Source organism: Pseudorca crassidens, chromosome 17 (genome assembly GCF_039906515.1).
Source record: "Pseudorca crassidens isolate mPseCra1 chromosome 17, mPseCra1.hap1, whole genome shotgun sequence".
NCBI lineage: Eukaryota > Metazoa > Chordata > Mammalia > Artiodactyla > Delphinidae > Pseudorca > Pseudorca crassidens.
The window spans coordinates 19,237,951-19,258,519 of NC_090312.1; the positions used below are offsets into that span (position 1 = coordinate 19,237,951).

The following is a 20,569-nucleotide window of genomic DNA, read 5'->3' on the forward strand; positions in this document are numbered from 1 at the left end:
CACTGGCAGAACCAACAGCTGAAGCCAGGTAATTCTACTTTAAAATCTGTGTTCTGAATCACTGCAGTATAAACCATCCTGGCTTCATTTCCTACAATTTGCTTCTATTCCTGTGCAACTTCGGGGACATTTTAAATTTATTATATTTTTTGTTTGTTTTTCAGAATTATGAAAGGGCTTCTTTTTGGCTTTGTGAGCCTTCACTTTCTACCAGCCTATCAAGGTCTATTGCAAATGTCATCATCTTTAGGAAACCTCTATTCAAAACAAATTTCGCCCTCCCTGAAATGCCTGAGCATTTTATCTATTCTTCTCTTCTGGTTCCCCTTACATCCAAGTTTTCTCGGCCATTCTTCCAAGACATATTTTCAATCTGTTCACTTCAGTGCATCTCACTGCTACCACCCTAGCCCAGGCCTCCATCATCTCTGTGTTGGACCATGACAGCAGCATCCCAGGTGGTCTCTCCACTTCCACTCTCACCTTTATTAGTACTCACACTCCACGAAGCAGTCAGAATGATCTTTTTTAAAAAGCATATCAGGGGCTTCCCTGGTGGCGCAGTGGTTGAGAGTCTGCCTGCCGATGCAGGAGACACGGGTTCGTGCCCCGGTCTGGGAAGATCCCACATGCCGCGGAGCGGCTGGGCCTGTGAGCCATGGCTGCTGAGCCTGCACGTCCGGAGCCTGTGCTCCGCAACGGGAGAGGCCACAACAGTGAGAGGCCCGCGTACAGCAAAAAAAAAAAAAAGCATATCAGATCTTCTCTCCTTAAAACTTCCCAGTGGCTTCCCAGTGTATTTAGGATGATACCCAACTTCTTCAGTGGGTCATAAGACTCAAGGTGATCTAGCTCTGTCTACTTCTTCCACCTCTTCTTCTCCCCCCAGCCCCCCCACATGCTCATCCATTATATTCCAGCCCCAAGTTTTAGCACCTGAAGCCTCAAAACTCATTCTTGACTTAGGCCCTCTGCACTTACTACTTTCCCTGTCTGGAAATTCTACTTTCAAATCTTCTCAGCATCACTCACATCTCAGTTCAGACGCCACCTCCTCAAAGAAGACTCTGTGGATCACTCAGTTTAAAATAAACTTTGGTAAATTTAAATCTCAGGTCGAAAGCTCGCATCCCTACCTTGTGAATTTATTTGTATCTGTCTCTCATCCTCCTCCTCTCCCTACCTTTAAGAATATGAGCGGGCTTCCCTGGTGGTGCAGTGGTTAAGAATCCGTCTGCCAATGCAGGGGACACAGGTTCGAGCCCTGGTCCAGGAAGATCCCACATGACGCGGAGCCCGTGCGCCACAACTACTGAGCCTGCGCTCTAGAGCCTGTGAGCCACAACTACTGAGCCCCCGTGCCTCAACTCTGAAGCCCGCATGCCTAGAGCCGGTACTCCACAACAAGAGAAGCCACTGCAATGAGAAGCCCACGCACCACAACGAAGAGTAGCCCCCGCTCGACGCAACTAGAGAAAGCCTGCGCACAGCAACAAAGACCCAACTCAGCCAAAAATAAATAAATGAATGAATGAATAAATAAATAAATAAATAAAATATACTATCGTCTTGAGATTTAAAAAAAAAAAAGAATATGAGCAACATGAAATTAGGGACATGTCTGTCATACCCATTATGACAGTACTGTACCTAACCAAAATAAGTTCTCAATAAATATTTGTTGAATGAATAAATTAGTTTTCTATGTTCTACTTGTTCTGTAGTAATTTGTGATGATGACCTCTCTCGTTCAAGATTTTAACATCCTCGAGGGCAAAGAAAACATTGGATGTTCCTTTAGAGAGAGACTCTATCCTAGTATATAGAAGACACATCTGCTGACATGGTCATTCTAACCTGTCTTAGTTTGCTGAACTCAAGCGCTTTTAAGGATTAGCCTCTTCTCAAGCTCTGTCACACACCAGTAAGCTGCTTCTAAACTCAGACTTGTCTATACTCTCATTTAGGGTTGGATCCAATCAGGATAGTTCTTTACCCATATTCCCTGACAAGTAGCCATAATAAGAGCTTGGAATAATTTTTTCATGCATAGAATGAATTAATGATTGATCTATCAGCCTTACTTGAGTTCCATCTGCACCTATCTTGTCCAGAGCTCCAACAGTGCTATACAGGAAGTTAATGATCTTATTGAAATTTTCATCACCAATACTCCAGGATCCATCCACCATGAACACCAGGTCGGCTTTGGCAGCTTTACACACTGGAGACCAAGAATTAATTTTGAATCAGGGAAAAGGGGAAAACACAATAGTTATGACACCAACAAAGCAGATAATGGTTTCCCTCTGGTAGCTACAGCCCGAAGGAAAGATATACATCTTACTCCAACCTCTTGCTCATGACCATCATGGCTCTCCTACACCCAAGTTTCCTAGTCATGACAAAGAAGCTTCAATCAAATGTGTGGAATTAAAGAGAAAAAAATCTACCAATCTCAGTCCCAAAGAACAGAAATGGGAAGAATGAAAAGTGTAGAACTAAAGTGATTTAGAGACAGAAGCATCAGCAAACACTCTAGTGCCTACTGATTAGAAGGAAATCCAAGCTACCACTCTGTGCACCCTGCCCTCTGCTGATTGAATTAACAATGTGAGAGAGATTCAGCTTCCAGGAGGAAGGCATACCACACAATGGAAGCAGATTAATCTAAAACTTGATATGCGTTTGGACGGAGGCCATAAGCAAACTTTAATTCCAGCCTTGCTCAGAAATCCTGTCTATGCCCTTCTGACACCCAGTGATGCATATCAAGAAATGCACATTATGCCAGCTCAGGGAAACTTTTATCAGCAGGTAATACTGATATCAATGTTGAAAAACAGGCAAAAATCACATTAACAAAAACCTATTCCACTGAAAGCATTTTTTAATAGTCTTGTATCACGTGCTGTTTCAGATTATCTATGCCTCTCTTCCCCTTCATTAGTGTAGACCACGGTGGTTAACTCTGTTTTATGATGAAACAAACAATTTAGTCTTTAATAATCTGAACCTTTTTATCTTAGGCCATTTGCACACAAATATTCTGTGAGCTAATGTACCTTTCACCTTTCTTTAGGAAAAAAAATTTACTTGACTTTTATTTTATTAAGTGGAACTTTATTCCCTTAAAGTTATTTATGATGTAAAATAAATCATCTCTGAGTTAGTACTCGAGGGACAATAAGGATTTGGTGAGGTTGTTCTCATGAGTTCCACGATGTATAACATTTTACATATTTATGGTTTGAATTTGAAGCTGAAGGGGACCACAAGATCTATAATTATAGCTTACAAAAGAAAACCGGGTGTTCTGTTTTCAAGGAAAGACAAAATCTAGATTAGGTTTTACCTTCGAAATGAGAGCAAAATCTATTTGAAAACATACTAAAATTGAAAAACATACTTAATACAACAAAGAAAAAAAAAGAATATACATCAAAATACAGGAAGGAATTACGCCTGGAATATGAAATTGTGTTTTTAATTTTCTTCTGTGTACTCTTTTCTGTTTCTTTTTTTTTTAAAACATCTTTATTGGAGTATAATTGCTTTACAATGGTGTGTTAGTTTCTGCTGTATAACAAAGTGAATCAGCTATACATATACATATATCCCCATATCCCCTCCCCCTGGCATCTGCCTCCCACCCTCCCTATCCCACCCCTCTAGGTGGTCACAAAGCACCGAGCTGATCTCCCTGTGCTATGCAGCTGCTTCCCACTAGCTATCTATTTTACATTTGGTAGTATATATAAGTCCGTGCCACTCTCTCACTTCATACCACCTTACCCTTCCCCCTCCCCATGTCCTCAAGTCCATTCTCTACGTCTGCGTCTTTATTCCTGTCTTGGGCCTAGGTTCTTCAGAACCAATTTTCTTTTTTTAGATTCCATATATATGGGTTAGCATACGATATTTATTCTTCTCTTTCTGACTTACTTCACTCTGTATGACAGACTCTAGGTCCATCCACCTCACTAAAAATAACTCAATTTCATTTCTTCTTAAGGCTGAGAAATATTCCATTGTATATATGTGCCACATCTTCTTTATACATTCATCTGCTGATGGACACTTAGGTTGCTTCCATGTCCTGGCTATTGTAAACAGAGCTGCAAAGAACATTGTGGTACATGAGGATATTTGAATTATGGTTTTCTCAGGATATGTGCCCAGTAGTGGGATTGCTGGGTCATATGGTAATTCTATTTTTAGTTTTTTAAGGAACCTCCATACTGTTCTCCATAGTAGCTGTATCAATTTACATTCCCACCAACAGTGCAAGAGGGTTCCCTCTTCTCCACACCCTCTCCAGTATTTATTGTTTCTAGATTTTTTGATGATGGCCATTCTGACTGGTGTCAGGTGATACTGCATTGTAGTTTTGATGTGCATTTCTCTAATGATTATTGATGTTGAGCATCCTTTCATGTGTTTGTTGGAAATCTGTATATCTTCTTTGAGAAATGTCTATTTAGGTCTTCTGCCCATTTTTCGATTGGGTTGTTTTTTTGATATTGAGCTGCATGAGCTGCTTGTAAATTTTGGAGATTAATCCTTTGTCTGATGATTCATTTGCAAATATTTTCTCCCATTCTGAGTTGTCTTTTTGTCTTGTTTATGGTTTCCTTTGCTGTGCAAAAGCTTTTAAGTTTCATTAGGTCCCATTTGTTTATTTTTCTTTTTATTTCCATTTCTCTAGGAGGTGGGTCAAAAAGAATCTTGCTGTGATTTACATCATAGAGTGTTCTGCCTATGTTTTCTTCTAACAGTTTTATAGTGTTTGGCCTTATATTTAGGTCTTTAATCCACTGTGAGTTTATTTTTGTGTATGGTGTTAGTGAGTCTTCTAACTTCATTGTTTTACATGTAGCTGTCCAGTTTTCTGAGCACCACTTACTGAAGAGGCTGTCTTTTCTCCATTGTATATTCTTGCCTCCTTTATCAAAAATAACGTGACCATATGTGCACGGGTTTATCTCTGGCCTTTCTATCCTGTTCCATTGATCTATCTTTCTGTTTTTGGCCAGTACCGTACTGTCTTGATTACTGTAGCTTTGTAGTAGAGTCTGAAGTCTGGGAGCCTGATTCCTCCAGCTCTGTTTTTCTTTCTCAAGATTGCTTTGGCTATTCGGGGTCTTTTGTGTTTCTGTACAAATTGTGAAATTTTTTGTTCTAGTTCTGTGAAAAATGCCACTGGTAGTTTGATAGGTATTGCATGCAATCTGTAGATTGCTTTGGGTAGTAGAGGCATTTTTACAATGTTGATTCTTCCAGTCCAAGAACATGGTATATCTCTCTATCCGTTTGTACCATCTTTAATTTCTTTCATCAGTGTCTTATAGTTTTCTACATACAAGTTTTTGTCTCCTTGGGTAGGTTTATTCCTAGGTATTTTATTCTTTTTTTTGCAGTGGTAAATGGGAGTGTTTCCTTAATTTCTCTTTCAGATTTTTCATCATTAGTGTATAGGAATGCAAGAGATTTCTGTGCATTAATTTTGTATCCTGCTACTTTACCAAATTCATTGATTAGCTCTGGTAGTTTTCTGGTAGCATCTTTAGGATTCTCTATGTATAGCATCATGTCATCTCCAAACAGTGGCAGCTTTACTTTTTCTTTTCTGATTTGGATTCCTTTTATTTCTTTTTCTTCTCTGATTGCTGTGACTCAAACTTCCAAAAATACGTTGAATAATAGTGGAGAGAGTGGACAACCTTGTCTTGTTCCTGATCTTAGAGGAAATGGTTTCAGTTTTTCACCACTGAGGACGATGTTGGCTGTGGGTTTGTCATATACGGCCTTTATTATATTGAGGTAAGCTCCCGCTATGCCTACTTTCTGGAGGGTTTTTATCATAAATGGGAGTTGAATTTTGATGAAAGCTTTTTCTGCATCTACTGAGATGATCATATGGTTTCTCTCCTTTAATTTGTTAATATGGTTTATCACATTGATTGATTTCCTTATATTGAAGAGTTCCTGCATTCCTGGATTAAACCCCACTTGATCATGGTGTATGTGCTATTGGATTCTGTTTGCTAGTATTTTGCTGAGGATTTTTGCAGCTATGTTCATCAGTGATATTGGCCTGTAGTTTTCTTTGTGACATCTTTGTCTGGTTTTGGCATCAGGGTGATGGTGCCCTTGTAGAATGAGTTTGGAGTGCTCTTCCCTCTGCTATATTTCGGAAGAGTTTGAGAAGGATAGGTGTTAGCTCTTCTCTAAATGTTTGATAGAATTCGCCTATGAAGCCATCTGGTCCTGGGCTTTTGTTTGTTGGAAGATTTTTAATCACAGTTTCAATTTCACTGCTTGTGATTGCTCTGTTTATATTTTCTATTTCTTCCTCGTTCAGTCTCAGAAGGTTGTGCTTTTCTGAGAATTTTCCATTTCTTCCAGGTTGTCCATTTTATTGGCATAGAGTTGTTTATAGTAATCTCTCATGATCCTTTGTACTTCTGCAGTGTCAGTTGTTACTTCTCCTTTTTCATTTGTAATTCTGTTGATTTGAGTCTTCTCCCTTTTTTTCTTGATGAGTCTGGCTAATGGTTTATCAATTTGGTTTATCTTCTCAAAAAACCAGCTTTTAGTTTTATTGATCTTTGCTATTGTTTCCTTCATTTTTTTTTCATTTATTTCTGATCTGATCTTTATGATTTCTCTCCTTCTGCTAACTTTGGGGTTTTTTTGTTCTTCTTTCTCTAACTGCTTTAGGTGTAAGGTTAGGTTGTTTATTTGAGATGTTTCTTGAGGTAGGATTGTATTGCTGTAAACTTACCTCAGAACTATTTTGCGGCATCCCATACGTTTTGGGGTGTCGTGATTTCATTGTCCTTTGTCTCTAGGTGTCTTTTTTATTTCCCGTTTGATTTCTTCAGTGATCTCTTGCTTATTCAGTAGTGTATTGTTTAGCCTCCATGTGTTTGTATTTTTAACAGATTATTTTCCTGTAACTGATACCTAGCCTCACAGCATTGTGGTCAGAAAAGATACTTGATATGATTTCAATTTTCTTAAATTTACCAAGGCTTGATTTGTGACCCAAGATATGATCTATCATGGAGAATGTTCCATGAGCACTTGAGAAGAAAGTGTATTCTGTTGTTTTGGGATGGAATGTGAGAATGGAATATCCTATAAATATCAGTCAAGTCCATCTTGTTTTATGTATCATTTAATGCTTCTGTTTCCTTATTTATTTTCATTTTGGATTATCTGTCCATTGGTGAAAGTGGGGTGTTTAAGTCCCCTACTATTACTGTGTTACTGTCAATTTCCCCTTTTACGGCGGTTAGCATTTGCCTTATGTATTGAGGTGATCCTGTGTTGGGTGCATAAATACTTACTATTGTTTTATTTTCGACTTGGATTGATCCCTTGATCATTATGTATTGTCCTTCCTTTTCTCTTGTAATAGCCTTTTTTTAAAAGTCTATTTTGTCTGATATGAGAATTGCCACTCCAGCTTTCTCTTGATTCCCATTTGCATGGACTATCTTTTTCCATCCCCTCACTTTCAGTCTGTATGTGTCCCTAGGTCTGAAGTGGCTCTCTTGTAGACAGATATACAGGTCTTGTTTGTGTTTCCATTCAGCCAGTCTATGTCTTTTGGTTGGAGCATTTAATCCATTTATGTTTAAGGTAATTATTGATATGTATATTCCTATTATCATTTTCTTAATTGTTTTGGGTTTGTTTTTAGGTCTTTTCCTTCTCTTGTGTTTCCTGCCTAGAGAAGTTCCTTTAGCATTTGTAGTAAAGCTGGTTTGGTGGTGCTGAATTATATTAGCTTTTGCTTGTCTGTAAAGGTTTTAATTTCTCCGTTGAATCTGAATGAGATCCTTGCTGGGTAGAGTAATCTTGGCTGTAGGTTTCTCCCTTTCATCACTTTAAATATGTCCTGCCATTCCCTCTGGCTTGCAGAGTTTCTGCTGAAATATTAGCCGTTAACCTTATAGGGATTCCCTTGTATGTTACTTGTTGTTTTTCCCTTGCTGCTTTAAATATTTTTTTCTTTGTATTTAATTTTTGATAGTTTGATTAATATGTGTCTTGGTATGTTTCTTCTTGGATTTATCCTGTATGGCACTCTCTGTGCTTCCTGGACTTGATTAACTATTTCCTTTCCCATATTAGGGAAGTTTTCAACTATAATCTCTTCAAATATTTTCTCAGTCCCTTTCTGTTCTCTTCTTCTTCTGGGACCCCTATAATTCGAACGTTGGTGTGTTTAATTTTGTCCCAGAGGTCTCTGAGATTGTCCTCAGTTCTTTTCATTCTTTTTACTTTATTCTGCTCTGCAGTAGTTATTTCCACTATTTTATCTTTCAGGTCACTTATCCGTTCTTCTGCCTCAGTTATTCTGTTATTGATCCCTTCTAGAGAATTTTTAATTTCATTTATTGTGTTGTTCATTATTGTTTGTTTTCTCTTTAGTTCTTGTAGGTCCTTGTGAAATGTTTCTTGTATTTTCTCTATTCTGTTTCCAAGATTTTGGATCATCTTTACTATCATTGTTCTGAATTCTTTTTCAGGTAGACTGTCTATTTTCTCTTCATTTATTAGGTCTGGTGGGTTTTTACCTTGCTCCTTCATCTGCTGTTAGTTTTTCTGTCTTCTCATTTTGCTTAACTTACTGTGTTTGGGGTCTCCTTTTCTCAGGCTGTAGGTTCGTAGTTCCCATTGTTTTTGCTGTCTGTCCCCAGTGGTTAAAGTTGGTTCAGTGGGTTTTGTAGGCTTCCTGGTGGAGGGGACTAGTGCCTGTGCTCTGGTGGATGAGGTTGGATCTTGTTTTTCTGTTGGGCAGGTCCACGTCTGGTGGTGTGTTTTGGCATGTCTGTGGCCTTATTATGATTTTAGGCAGCCTCTCTGCTAATGGGTGGGGTTGTGTTCCTGTTTTGCTAGTTGTTTGCATAGGGTGTCCAGAATTGTAGCTTGCTGTCCGTTGAGGGGAGCTGGGTCTTAGTGTTGAGATGGAGATCTCTGGGAGAGCTTTCTCCATTTGATATTATGTGGAGTTGGGAGGTCTCTGGTGGATCAATGTCCTCCACTCAGGTTTCCTACCTCAGAGGCACAGGCTTGACACCTGGCCAGAGCATCAGGATCCTGTCAGCCACACGGCTCAGAAGAAAAGGGAGAAAAAAAACAATAAAATAAAATAAAATAAAGTTATTTAAATAAAAATCAAAAAGTATTAAACAAAAAAAGAAAGAAGCAAGCAACCAAACCAAAAAACAAATCCACCAATGACAACAAGTGCTAAAAAGTATACTAAAAAACAAAACAAACAAAACAAAAAAAAAACCAGACAGACAGAACCCTAGGACAAATGGTATAAGCAATGCTATACAGACAAAATCACAGAAAGAAGTATACACATACACACTCACAAAAAGGGAAAAAGGAAAAAATATATACTTATTTTTTTTTTAAAAAAAAGGAAGAGAGCTACCAAATCAATAAAAAAATCTACCAGTGATAATAAACTCTAAATACTAACCGAAGTTAAACAGAAAACCAGAAACAAATTAGATGCAGAAAGCAAACCCCAAGTCTACAGTTGCTCCCATAGTTCACCGCTTCAATTTTGGGATGATTCATTGACTATTCAGGTATTCCAGAGATGCAGGGTACATCAAGTTCATCGTGGAGATTTAATCCGTTGCTCCTGAGGCTGCTGGGAGAGATTTCCCTTTCTCTTCTTTGTTTGCACAGCTCCCGGTGTTCAGCTTTGGATTTGGCCCCACTTCTGTGTGTAGGTCTCCTGAGGGCGTCTGTTCCCTTTTGGGAAATCTGAGGCCTTCTGCCAGCATTCAGTAGGTGTTCTGTAGGAGTTGTTCCACATGTAGATGTATTTCTGATGTATTTGTGGGGAGGAAGTTGATCTCCACATCTTATTCCTCCGCCGTCTTGAAGGTCTGTCTTCATAAGTCCCACTTTGTAGGAGAGCACCACTTTTCTCCAATTCCATAAAATCTTCAACAGTGATGAAAATATAGTCCACTCCAGGAACCTCACCCTCCTTATGTGGCCCTGTGGTGCCTAGAGCTCTGTTCAAAGGAAGCAGAGAAGCCACACATCTTCTCCCACATTTCCATGGCCCTCATCAGTGTCTTCTCAAACCACCTGATCCAGCCCATTCTCAGATCATAGAATTCTCTTGATAGAAGTAGTCCCCACTGAGCTTTGATTTTTTTCAGCCTGGATGTCCAGAATTTTTTTCTTTAAGCCAGACACAGTAACACAAAACTGCCACTGAGGTTTTTTTTTTTCCCCTCCTCTCCAATATAAAGCGTGCAGCACTTCTCTCTCTCTCTCCCTCTCTCTCTCTTTCTCTCCCCTGCTCTCTCCCTCTCCCCTCTCTGGCTTACACTCTCTCCCTCGGTTTCTCTTTCCTCAACCGCCACCAGCAATCTCATTCTCTTTTCTGTTTCTTAATGTTTGTTTAATAAATACTCAATATCACTTGAATAATAAAAATTTACAAGCTTTTAAATTAAATACAGCCAGGACAAATAGAAACTAAGATGAATAATGCATTAAAGTTGCAGACGCCCCACTCTCTAAAACCATCATGATGAAAACTACAGGAAAAATGTTCCTACATTGTCAATCCTCACCCTCATAGACCCTTCCAAATCACATGTCTCCCATGAGCATTCATGAATGTTGACTACATGATACTCATGTTCTGCTATAAATAAAAATATTCTGACTTCAGAGAGTCCTGTAATATCTGTATCAGAAATGTCTGATAAAGTCATCAATTAGGATTCTGTTTCCAGTTCCAATAGTGAAAGTCATCATAAATAGTTAGACTAGCAAAAGCTAGATATGAAGATGGAAGAAGAGTCTGGCATTCCAGGTAGAACCAATAGCATTAAAAGATGCAGGATAGCATAAGGCATGTATGCAGAACCCGGAGTTATACAATTGTGCTGTTAACTAATATAGTCTGAGACATGATACCACAACATAGGTTGATCACTGAAGACTTTGCCTGGTATGCTAGGAAGGATGTTGAGCTTTATTTTTGTACAGTTTCTCATTACCTCTTTGTTTCCTTGATCCTTACACTCTCCAGCATCAGACCCCTCTGACTATGCTCCTGTCCCTTGCAGGACATTTGGTCCTGTCCAAAACGTTGATAAGACATTTGGTCTACACCAACAGGTTCTTGAAATTTGATCCTATCCAAAATGTTATGAGCATATTTGGCCCATGCCAAATTGTTTTGGACAGGACCAAATATTAAGGAACTTTTGGCACGGACCATATGTCTGCTAACACTCTGAAAGGTGGGAACAACTTATTTTTCATTGTATCTCTGGTACATAATAGGTACTTTAAAATGCATGGTAAATGGAAGAAGTCTTCCAAAACAACCTTCCAACAATGTGTTATAGCTTTATCTTCTCCTGCCCTAATCCCTCCTCCCCATTTCACCAAGGTTATCTTTCTTAAACATAGATTTCTGCAGGTCACCCTCCCTTCATAAAACTCCTCATGGCATACCATGTCCTATAGGATAAAGCACAGCCTCCTTATTCAGGCACACAAACCACTTCATAACTCTATCTTCACCTTTCTCTATGGGTCACACTAAAGTGCTTATGGTTCCCCAAACACATTACGTGCTTAGATCACTCCATGACTTCGAGTGCTTGTCTCTCCATTATTTACTTGTAAAACTCATTCTTCAAAATGTAAATCAAATTCCTCCTCCTCCTTTACAGGTAATTAACCTGCAGCAGCATTAACTCTTCTCATTTCTGGGCTACCATAGTACAATCTCCACTTTTTAACTCATTTCCTTGGCTGGTAATTACCTAGGCAAATACCTATCTCTCTTGTAATACTGAAAATAAGCAGAGAGCAGTAATCATAGATTGTTATTGTATTCCAAGTACCTGGCATAAGAGCTTTGAGAATGAATAGTAGGGTTAATAAATGGTCATTAATGGAATAAAAAAATTAATGATCACTACTGTGTTTGAAAGGTTTTTAGAAAGTTACCTTAATGGCTCAAGTAAGAGGTGATGAGAAACTCTTGTGATGAAGATAGAAAGAAACAACTGGGAGAGACATTTGGAGGTAAGCTGGAACACTGTTACCCTTGTCTACAGAATTATGAACTACATTCTCACTCATAAATTATGTAACTACTCTTCCTTGGTAAACATGTACTACTCTATCTTTGATGAAATAAATATGAAGAAATTCTGTTACAAAATTTATTCTGTGTATACAGAGTCTATATTAGATGATTTTTTGTTGAATATACTTGACGTATACACTGCATAAAGTTAAAGTGTACAACATATTAATTTGATACATTTATATATTGTAATATTGTTGATATAGTGACATTTAGCATCTCTATCGCATCACATAATTATAGTAAAATATTGCTGCCTCTATTCATTACACTGCATATTAGATCTCTATGTCTCATTTACTACTCATTGCAAAGTTGTACCCCATAAGGGTTTGATAAGCATTTGTATTAAGGAGAAAATATCTTCCATTAATACCTTGGTTTTTAAACGAACAAGCAAACAATACCAACACAAATCCAAAACCTAAAATCACATCATGATTGTATAATTCTTTTACCTTCTTTTGCTGGTGGAATAGTTGGAGGAAAAGTAGGTGGCCGAGTAGGAAGTGATTCTGTAAAGGAGAGGGAGAAACAACATCCATTAAGCATCTCATCTGTGGTGACGAGAGGGAGGTCATGGAGTCATAATTCTTCAGGGGAGTCAGTGATTTTGACAACTGTCTTCTTTGAGAATTTAGTGAATTTAGTACCCACTACAAATCAGCCAAAGCCTGTGCAAACTGGTTCCAGCCATCCCCTCAACATCAGACTGAAGGCTTGAAATGTCATTTTGCCACAATTCAGTTTACCCAGTGGGAGTCAATGCAATCAAACTGTCAACTACAAAGTGGTTTTAATGCTGATTTAAGGCTGGAACCCTGCCAACCTATTTCAGATTAGTCTCTGGTTGCTTTCACACATATAATAAACTTTATTTCCATTCTGCCTAAGGACTGACCATCAATCCATGTTCAATAGCACTTTCTCCCTTTTGACCCTGCATCCCCAGGATGTGGTCACCAAGGGAATCTGATTTACTCTCTACTACATTCAGACCGTGTCTGGGAAACTTTCAGTTTTGAGAACAAAATGGCAGGACCTTGGGAGGCTATGGTGTGTCCTGATCAGTTTAACCTGGATGATGAGGGATGAGAAATCTGTGTAATACGTGGAGGTGTGGTTTGGTTAAAGGTCACAGATATAGTCACATCAGAGCAGTGACTTTCTTACCAATTCACATGTTAAAGCACCAGGAAGCTATGGTGTCATTAGGTAAACATCCTAATATTATTTTTTTATATTATTTTTTTATTCTTATTTGACGCTAAAGACTTAAGAAAAATTGAGAAAATTATTTTTATTATTCCAGTTTAATATGAGGGAAAACCCTCAACGAATCATAGTCATTCACACAGACGAATGTCTAGCCTCTGCAGACAGTAAGCGCCAACTAGCTGGAAGGATTTGAGCTCAAGCAGACTGTTTGCTGGGAACGTTGTAAAAGGAATTCCTTCACTGCCAGGAAGGTTGGAAGAGACAAATTTTAAGGTCTCTTCCAATTCTAGGAGCCAATAAAATAATATTATTTGAGTCAAGTGATTCAACATTTAAAGGAATGAGGTATATTACTGATATGGAAAAATGGAAAAGCGTTTGAGATTAATCCTTATGTGAAATGAAGCAGAAAACCATGGTATGATCCCATCTGTGAAAAAATCCTATTTAACTGATAAATATAATATTGATTTACCTATACACGTCTATATGGTTATACACACACACACACACACACACACACACACAGGTAACAGGTAGAATTTCTTGAAGGAGACCAAGCTGGTACAAATGGGTATTTCTGGGAAGAAAGAATGAGGAAAGAGGGAAGGTGACAACACAATATATACCTTCTATTGCATTATTACAGATATAGAATATCACTTTTTTCTTTTAAAGGCAATTTTTTGGAAACTAAAAAGTTTCAAAAGTAAAAACATTTCAGACATTTTAATATTAAAACTAGGACTGCAAAACTTTTTTGAAAGCACCATAAAATCCTTCTAGAGTCAGATGTATTTATCTTAAAATTTGTGGAAGCATTGGGTCATCTTTACAATGGTGCATTTTCTTTAATGTGAAAAACTGAGGCATATCCTAACTTTAGTCAATAAATCAAGAACAAAATCAGTGAGTGGTTCTGGAAGCCAGATCAATATGTTTGGTCAGAACATCTGGCCTAAGAGTCTCTTGGGTAAGAAGAACCACAGTGAACTGGGAACATGTGTTTATATTCTGTGTGGCACACAGATGGTCCCTGTGTTCAAGTCTGTGAGAAGCTGTCACATAGAAGAGGGAACAGTCTCAATCTGCATTTGCTTCAGAAGGTTGAACTACAGCCAGTGGGTAGAAGCTATAAGATGACACATGTCCCCAACAGAAGGAAAACATTTACACCAAACACAGCTTTCCAAAATAACCCTGGACTGGTAGTTAACAGTTGTGAGGTTAAGGTTAGGGGAATTTGAAGGAGACCACAGTCCCCAAACTCAAACAGTTTTAGAGGTCAGGCAAGTAATGAGTGGGAGCAAAGAACACAGCCTAAACATTAAGGAATAACAAATTTAAGAGCACATAACACTGTGTAAAAGAGACAGCAGTTACTGAGTTTCTGTAGATTTAGCACCATGAGGATTTGTGTGCCCTGTCTTGTCAGATCTTTCGAATTTTCAAGAATACTTTAAAACTTAAAAAAAAAAAAAAAGCCCAGAGAAAAACATAGCTGACAGTGAGATCTAACCCCATGGCCATCAGTTTGTGACTTCCAGGAAGACAGCAACGGTGATAACAAAAGTACTTGTTCAATAAGATACAGGTTGAGAAGTTCCTCAGCAGGCTCTTTTCATTGGATCTTTACCACCACCAAAGGAGGTAAGAGAGTAGGTATTTAATTTTATTGGTAAGCAAAAAGCAGCTCAGAGATGTTAAACTGCCCAAGGCCACAATGCTAAAAAGGACCCCAACCAAGCCTATTGGACTCTAAAGTCCAATATTAGAGGCACTACAAGGCCTCTAATAATTTTAAATTATATAATCCTCTATCCATAAAACAAATTCTAATGAGCAATCAAAAGCAACAAACAACTGATATATTCTCCAGTGTGGATAAACCTCAAAAACATATGCTAAGTGAAAGACGTCAGATGCAAAAGACTACATATTACATATTTCCATTTATATGAAATGTCTAGAAATGTACAAGAAAACAAAGTAGACTGCCTGGGGCAGACAGTAGGAAAGAAGGCTCACTGGGGATGAGCTTGAAAGCTCTCTGGATTGATGGGAATGTCCTAACATTGGATTGTAGTGATGGCTGCACAACCTTTCGCATGTACCAAAGATCATTGAATTGTATGCTTAAAATGGGTAAATTTTATGGAATGTAAATTATACCTCAAAAATACATGTGTCCTGTAAACTGTTGAATATTTCAGTGTTATGAAATAAAGTCTCTGTGTTGGAAAGTAGACGATTCCATTAACTATACTTTCACCTTATCTGTTGGAAGATTATATATTGATGATGATTTCTTTCTGCATGTTCAGAGCAACTGAAAGGCCTATATACACGGGTAGTAGAACTTTCTAAACATCAAATGCATGATAGAGGGGCTACCAAGAAAGCCCATCGCCCACCACCTATTCCGATACCAATCTTTGGGGATTTCAAGTTTAAGTTCAAGATACTGAGTTGGGGACACACATATGTCCCCTGGAATTCACTACCATTCAAACCATTTTAATGTTTGTGGCCTCTAGGTCTGGAATCCTTGATTAAAAGGATACCAAGAAGTGGACATACCAAGAAGTTGATACTCTCCTTGCTGTTTAGAACATGTAAAAAGTGCCTTGTTTTCATTTTATAGTTTGCCTTTCCCTTCAGTGCATCAGATTTCCAGCCAGCTTGGAAAAAGAGCGAGAGCCTCTTAAGTAGGCAAGTCTAGGGTCAGCCAGTTGGAACGTCTTGGCTCCATTCCCACCCTCATGGCTGTAGTAATGTGCCATTGTTTTAATGTCGGGACCCAGTCCTTACACTTCATTTCACACTCCACATTCCACAGATGTTCCTAATGGAAATAGATCACAATATAGGTCATTGTTTCAAGCACTTTGCCATCCTATGGCCTTATAGTCCCTGTGACAACATATGGAGGATGGAAAAAAAACATACAGATGACATTAGTGGGCCACAAGCAGGGAATTCTGGGACTGAATAAGACACACAAAATTGTATTACAGATATTCCCATACAGCAATGGCTAATATTTTTCTAAATGGAATAAGATTTTTGAACCAAAACAGGACGCCTAAAATACCATTTGTTCATGAAGACAGGGATCAGGAGAGAACACACTTGACTTACGTGTTTTTTTTTTTTTTTCCCGGTACGCGGGCCACTGCTGTGGCCTCCCTCGTTGCGGAGCACAGGCTCCGGATGCGCAGGCTCAGCTGCCATGGCTCACGGGCCCAGCCGCTCCGCGGCATGTGGGATCCTCCCGGACCAGGGCATGAACCCGTGTCCCCTGCATCGGCAGGCGGACTCTCAACCACTGCACCACCAGGGATGCCCTGACTTACGTGTTTTTTCCGTTATGCTCACACTGGGTCCCTCAATCTCATGGAGCTTTGTGTAAACACTGATTTTATATTCTGAATCTGGCTGAAGTCCGTAGAAGCAATGTCTGTTTGTCCCTCCACCCAGAGTGGATTCTTGCTTTTGTGTATCTATAATAAAAACAAAACAAAACATACATGAACAAAACATACATACATAAACTTTTTTTAAAAACAGCCATCAGTAGATGATTTGCTTCTAAAATGCTTAATACGCATGGCCTATTCAGATAACTCCAGAATGAATTAAACTTGTTTGAGGGGGTGTGTCTTTTTTTAAAGAGTTAACATTTCCACTGTTTTTTTTTACATAATTGAAAATCACATTTTATATGTTTAGAAATGAGACTGACTAGTAAAAGGCTGCTGAGGTCAATCCTTTAACAAATGGAGAACTGTTCATGTTTATAATTATATGTACACATCTTAATTGACCTTTTGAACAGGTGTCAAGGTGAGTATATATATATATTTATTTATATAATTCTAAAAATTAGAATTCCCTTTTATTCAATATGATTCTTCAGAACACAGTCGAACAATTAAAACTTGACATAAAAAGATACATCCTTTTGGCCCCATACAACTTATTACCATACAATAGGATGCCCTTCTTGCCAATGGCCTGAAGATATAAGTATGGAGTTAGAAATTGTCGGGTGTTAAGCAGGTCTCATGCCTGTGGGCTAAGAAGTGGGCTTCCAGGGTCGCAGAAGGTTCATCTATGGGTCCAGGCGGTTTGCATAGTTGCCACAAATGCAGGCAAGAGCTTGGAACAGCACTGGGACAGCCAGGGTGTCCCCGGACTGTCCAATTCATACCTCTCAGTCTTGATTTTTCACTGACACTCAGGATTTCTTTCGCTAGCAAAGGAGACTGCTAGGAAGCTAGGAGGAGGCTCTCCAAATTCCTTGGATTCACTTTAAAGATCCTTTTTTATTCTTTTAAAATCATAATTGAGGACATAGGACATGGCGCTTAAGTGGCTTACGACCATAAATCATCCCATACATCTTGGTCTCCCAACTCCTGGTTCCGATATTCTTTTTGTTCTACCAAGGAGACATGCCACACACAGCCATTTCCACTGCCACCTTCTCTGTCCTGGCTCTACCATGGCAGAGGCATGACAAAGAATTTAGGAGGCCTGATTAACTGTTGGCTAATTTCTTCATTCCCATATCCACAGCAAAATTTCTTTGCCTTCTTAGAAGAATTAGTGCTTGCCCTCAGGTTTGGAGAGTGGGAGAAGTTGGATTAATTATATTAGTCACTTCCTGAGAGCTCACTATGGTACCTGGTTCAGTGCTTGGTATTTAATGATAAAAATAAGAGCAAAGGTAGTAATGGCCAACATTTAGTGAGTACGTACTATGTACCAGGCACTATTCTTAGGATTTTATGTGTATTAATTCATTGGATCCTTACAATATTTATAATTATCCCCAATTTAAAGACAAGAAACTGAAGGCTAGGAAAGTTAGTAGCTTACCCAAGTCCATACACTAAGTAGCAGAAGTGAAATGTAAATTCAGAACTTGAAGCCCAGTCTCAGAGGATGTTGCTTTAATTTCCATTAATATATCATAAAATAAGTTAAATATACAATTTTTTTCAAAATGAAAGAGTTGGAGAGCTGCTGAGTACATATGACATTAGTAAGCATGATAGTAGGGAGATCACATGAGTCCTCGTGGCTCAGGGCTTTATAGCTCCATTGGTCACAGCTGCCTACCTTGGTGGCTTCCATTACTGAAGAATTTAAAATTGGTATTTCTCGTAGGCCTAGAGTGTTTATTTATTTATTTTTTAACCATTATTTATTTTTTATAAATAAACCATGGATAACTGGTTAAGAAGAAGAATCCCTGCTACCATGAAAAAAACTACCATGCAAATTTCCCTCTAGATTGATTTTCATCTGATCCACAAATTGCATGCTAGTCAAAGCCTTATATAGTTTTATTTCTAGGAATTTAAAAACCAGTGTTTAAAAACTACATTGATTAAATATACATATTTCTGAGAACTCCTGCAAAATGTTATAGTTTATTAAATATGAAAATATAGAAAATATTTAAAAATACCAGTTGCAGGGAACTATATTCAATATTTTGTAATAACCTATAATGGGAAAAGAATCTGAAAAAGAACATACAAACATATGTATACATGTGTGTATACATATGTATACACACATATATATAAATGAATCACTTTGCTGTACACCTGAAACAAACACAACAGTGTAAATCAACTATACTTCAATAAAAAATAAATAAATTTTAAAAAAGAGCAAAAAAAAATTGCTTTTTTAAGCATAAAACACGAAAATGCTGAAAAGTGATTTTGGTCTATTTTGAAAGTATAATACCTAGTAAATTTCAATCCATATCTTAAATACATATATGAACAAAAATATATTTATTATAACATACATGTCAGAACAAACATGATATATGTCATTTAAAATTTTGTCTATGGACAAATCCTGATTTTTTAAAATATAATGAAATTAAGGCCATTTGTTGAAAGCAATTTGAAATGTATTTTTATAATTGTGAATATTAAAGAGTTTCAAAAGTGAACATAATATAATCTCTAGTAATATATTTATGTGGAATGACTTAAGGTCTACCTCAATATTTTATCATATATTATTCAAAATAATGAAATACAAAAATTGTTAAGGTGTTTGTGAGATTATGTATTGCTGTGAAAGGAGTTTAATAGTAAGAAAGTATTAGTAAAGCCTGCCCTCTGCTTTGCTGATGTCCAAGTTCAGTCTGTGGTTCCCAGGCTCAGAACCCCATAATAGCTGCTTCTTTCTGACCATTAACCACTCTTTGGAGCCTCCTGCAAGCTTCTGTGAGCCACCTGTAATACAAACATTTCCCAAATCCATGCATAGATCATCTTTCTCTATCTCCATAAAAGCTTCCAGGACTCTCCAGGAATCAATCCTAGAAATGCACTTTTCTGTCATTTCCTCTATTTCTCATGAATACCCATGTCACAGACCCTTGACAATAGAATACAAATGGGCTTCACTACTACTACAAAACCAAAAACAAAAAATCTACAAATCATTGGAAAACTGGAACAGATACAGGAAAATTAATGGGAAACAGTATCAGTTTGATCCCAGTGCTAATGAAGGGTTACATGAATGGGGATGTATCCATGTTGCTTTTGGCATGTGTGATTCAGGTCTAATGGCTTTGCCTTAAAGAAAAACATTTAACGCAATCAAATGATGATTAATTTCCTCAACACCTTGTGCCAAAAGCCAGGAATTAAATTTATTTTTTTGGAATGGGGGAAAAAATCTGTCATTGTGCATTCATTCTTATGAAGCAAGGCTAAATATATTCTCTGAGTTACTGTCATAGTGATCATCATGACACCAAATTGACTCCCCAAAATGTCCTATGAGTGGTTACTGAGATCCACAAGCAAGTAATATCCAGGATCCAGGATAGTCAGCTGGAATTTGATGATATATGCTTCCACTCTCCAGGTCTTTCAAATACCCTGACCCCCAAGCATAATATCACTGCTTCAAAAAAAGTTTAATCTTGAGAATAGGTTTTTGTTTCATATGATCATTTTGGGGGGATCTGTTCCCTGATAAGGTAGGCTCTCCACTATGCTGCAATTCTCTATTCTTGTTAACGGATGACACAGCAGAATTGACATTTTGGTACCTAAAGATAGAAGACAAGTTGAGCATCCTTTGAAACTTAAAAAAATCAGGCTAAAAAGAAAGTCACCAAGTTAATGCGATTAGGGA

At 38.0% G+C, this 20,569-nt stretch overlaps 1 protein-coding gene across 4 annotated transcripts in view; it reads right to left on the minus strand.

The window, feature by feature from the left end:
* COL14A1 (collagen type XIV alpha 1 chain) overlaps positions 1–20,569 on the minus strand; it is a 245,298-nt gene that overhangs the window by 95,557 nt on the left and 129,172 nt on the right. For all 4 annotated transcript variants that reach the window (XM_067711390.1, XM_067711391.1, XM_067711389.1 and 1 more), the window contains exons 24-26: positions 16,741–16,887; positions 12,625–12,681; positions 2,085–2,224 (exon numbers count right to left, since the gene is read on the minus strand). In XM_067711390.1, coding sequence (XP_067567491.1) covers positions 2,085–2,224; positions 12,625–12,681; positions 16,741–16,887 — 344 coding nt within the window. The remainder of the gene's footprint in view (positions 1–2,084; positions 2,225–12,624; positions 12,682–16,740; positions 16,888–20,569) is intronic.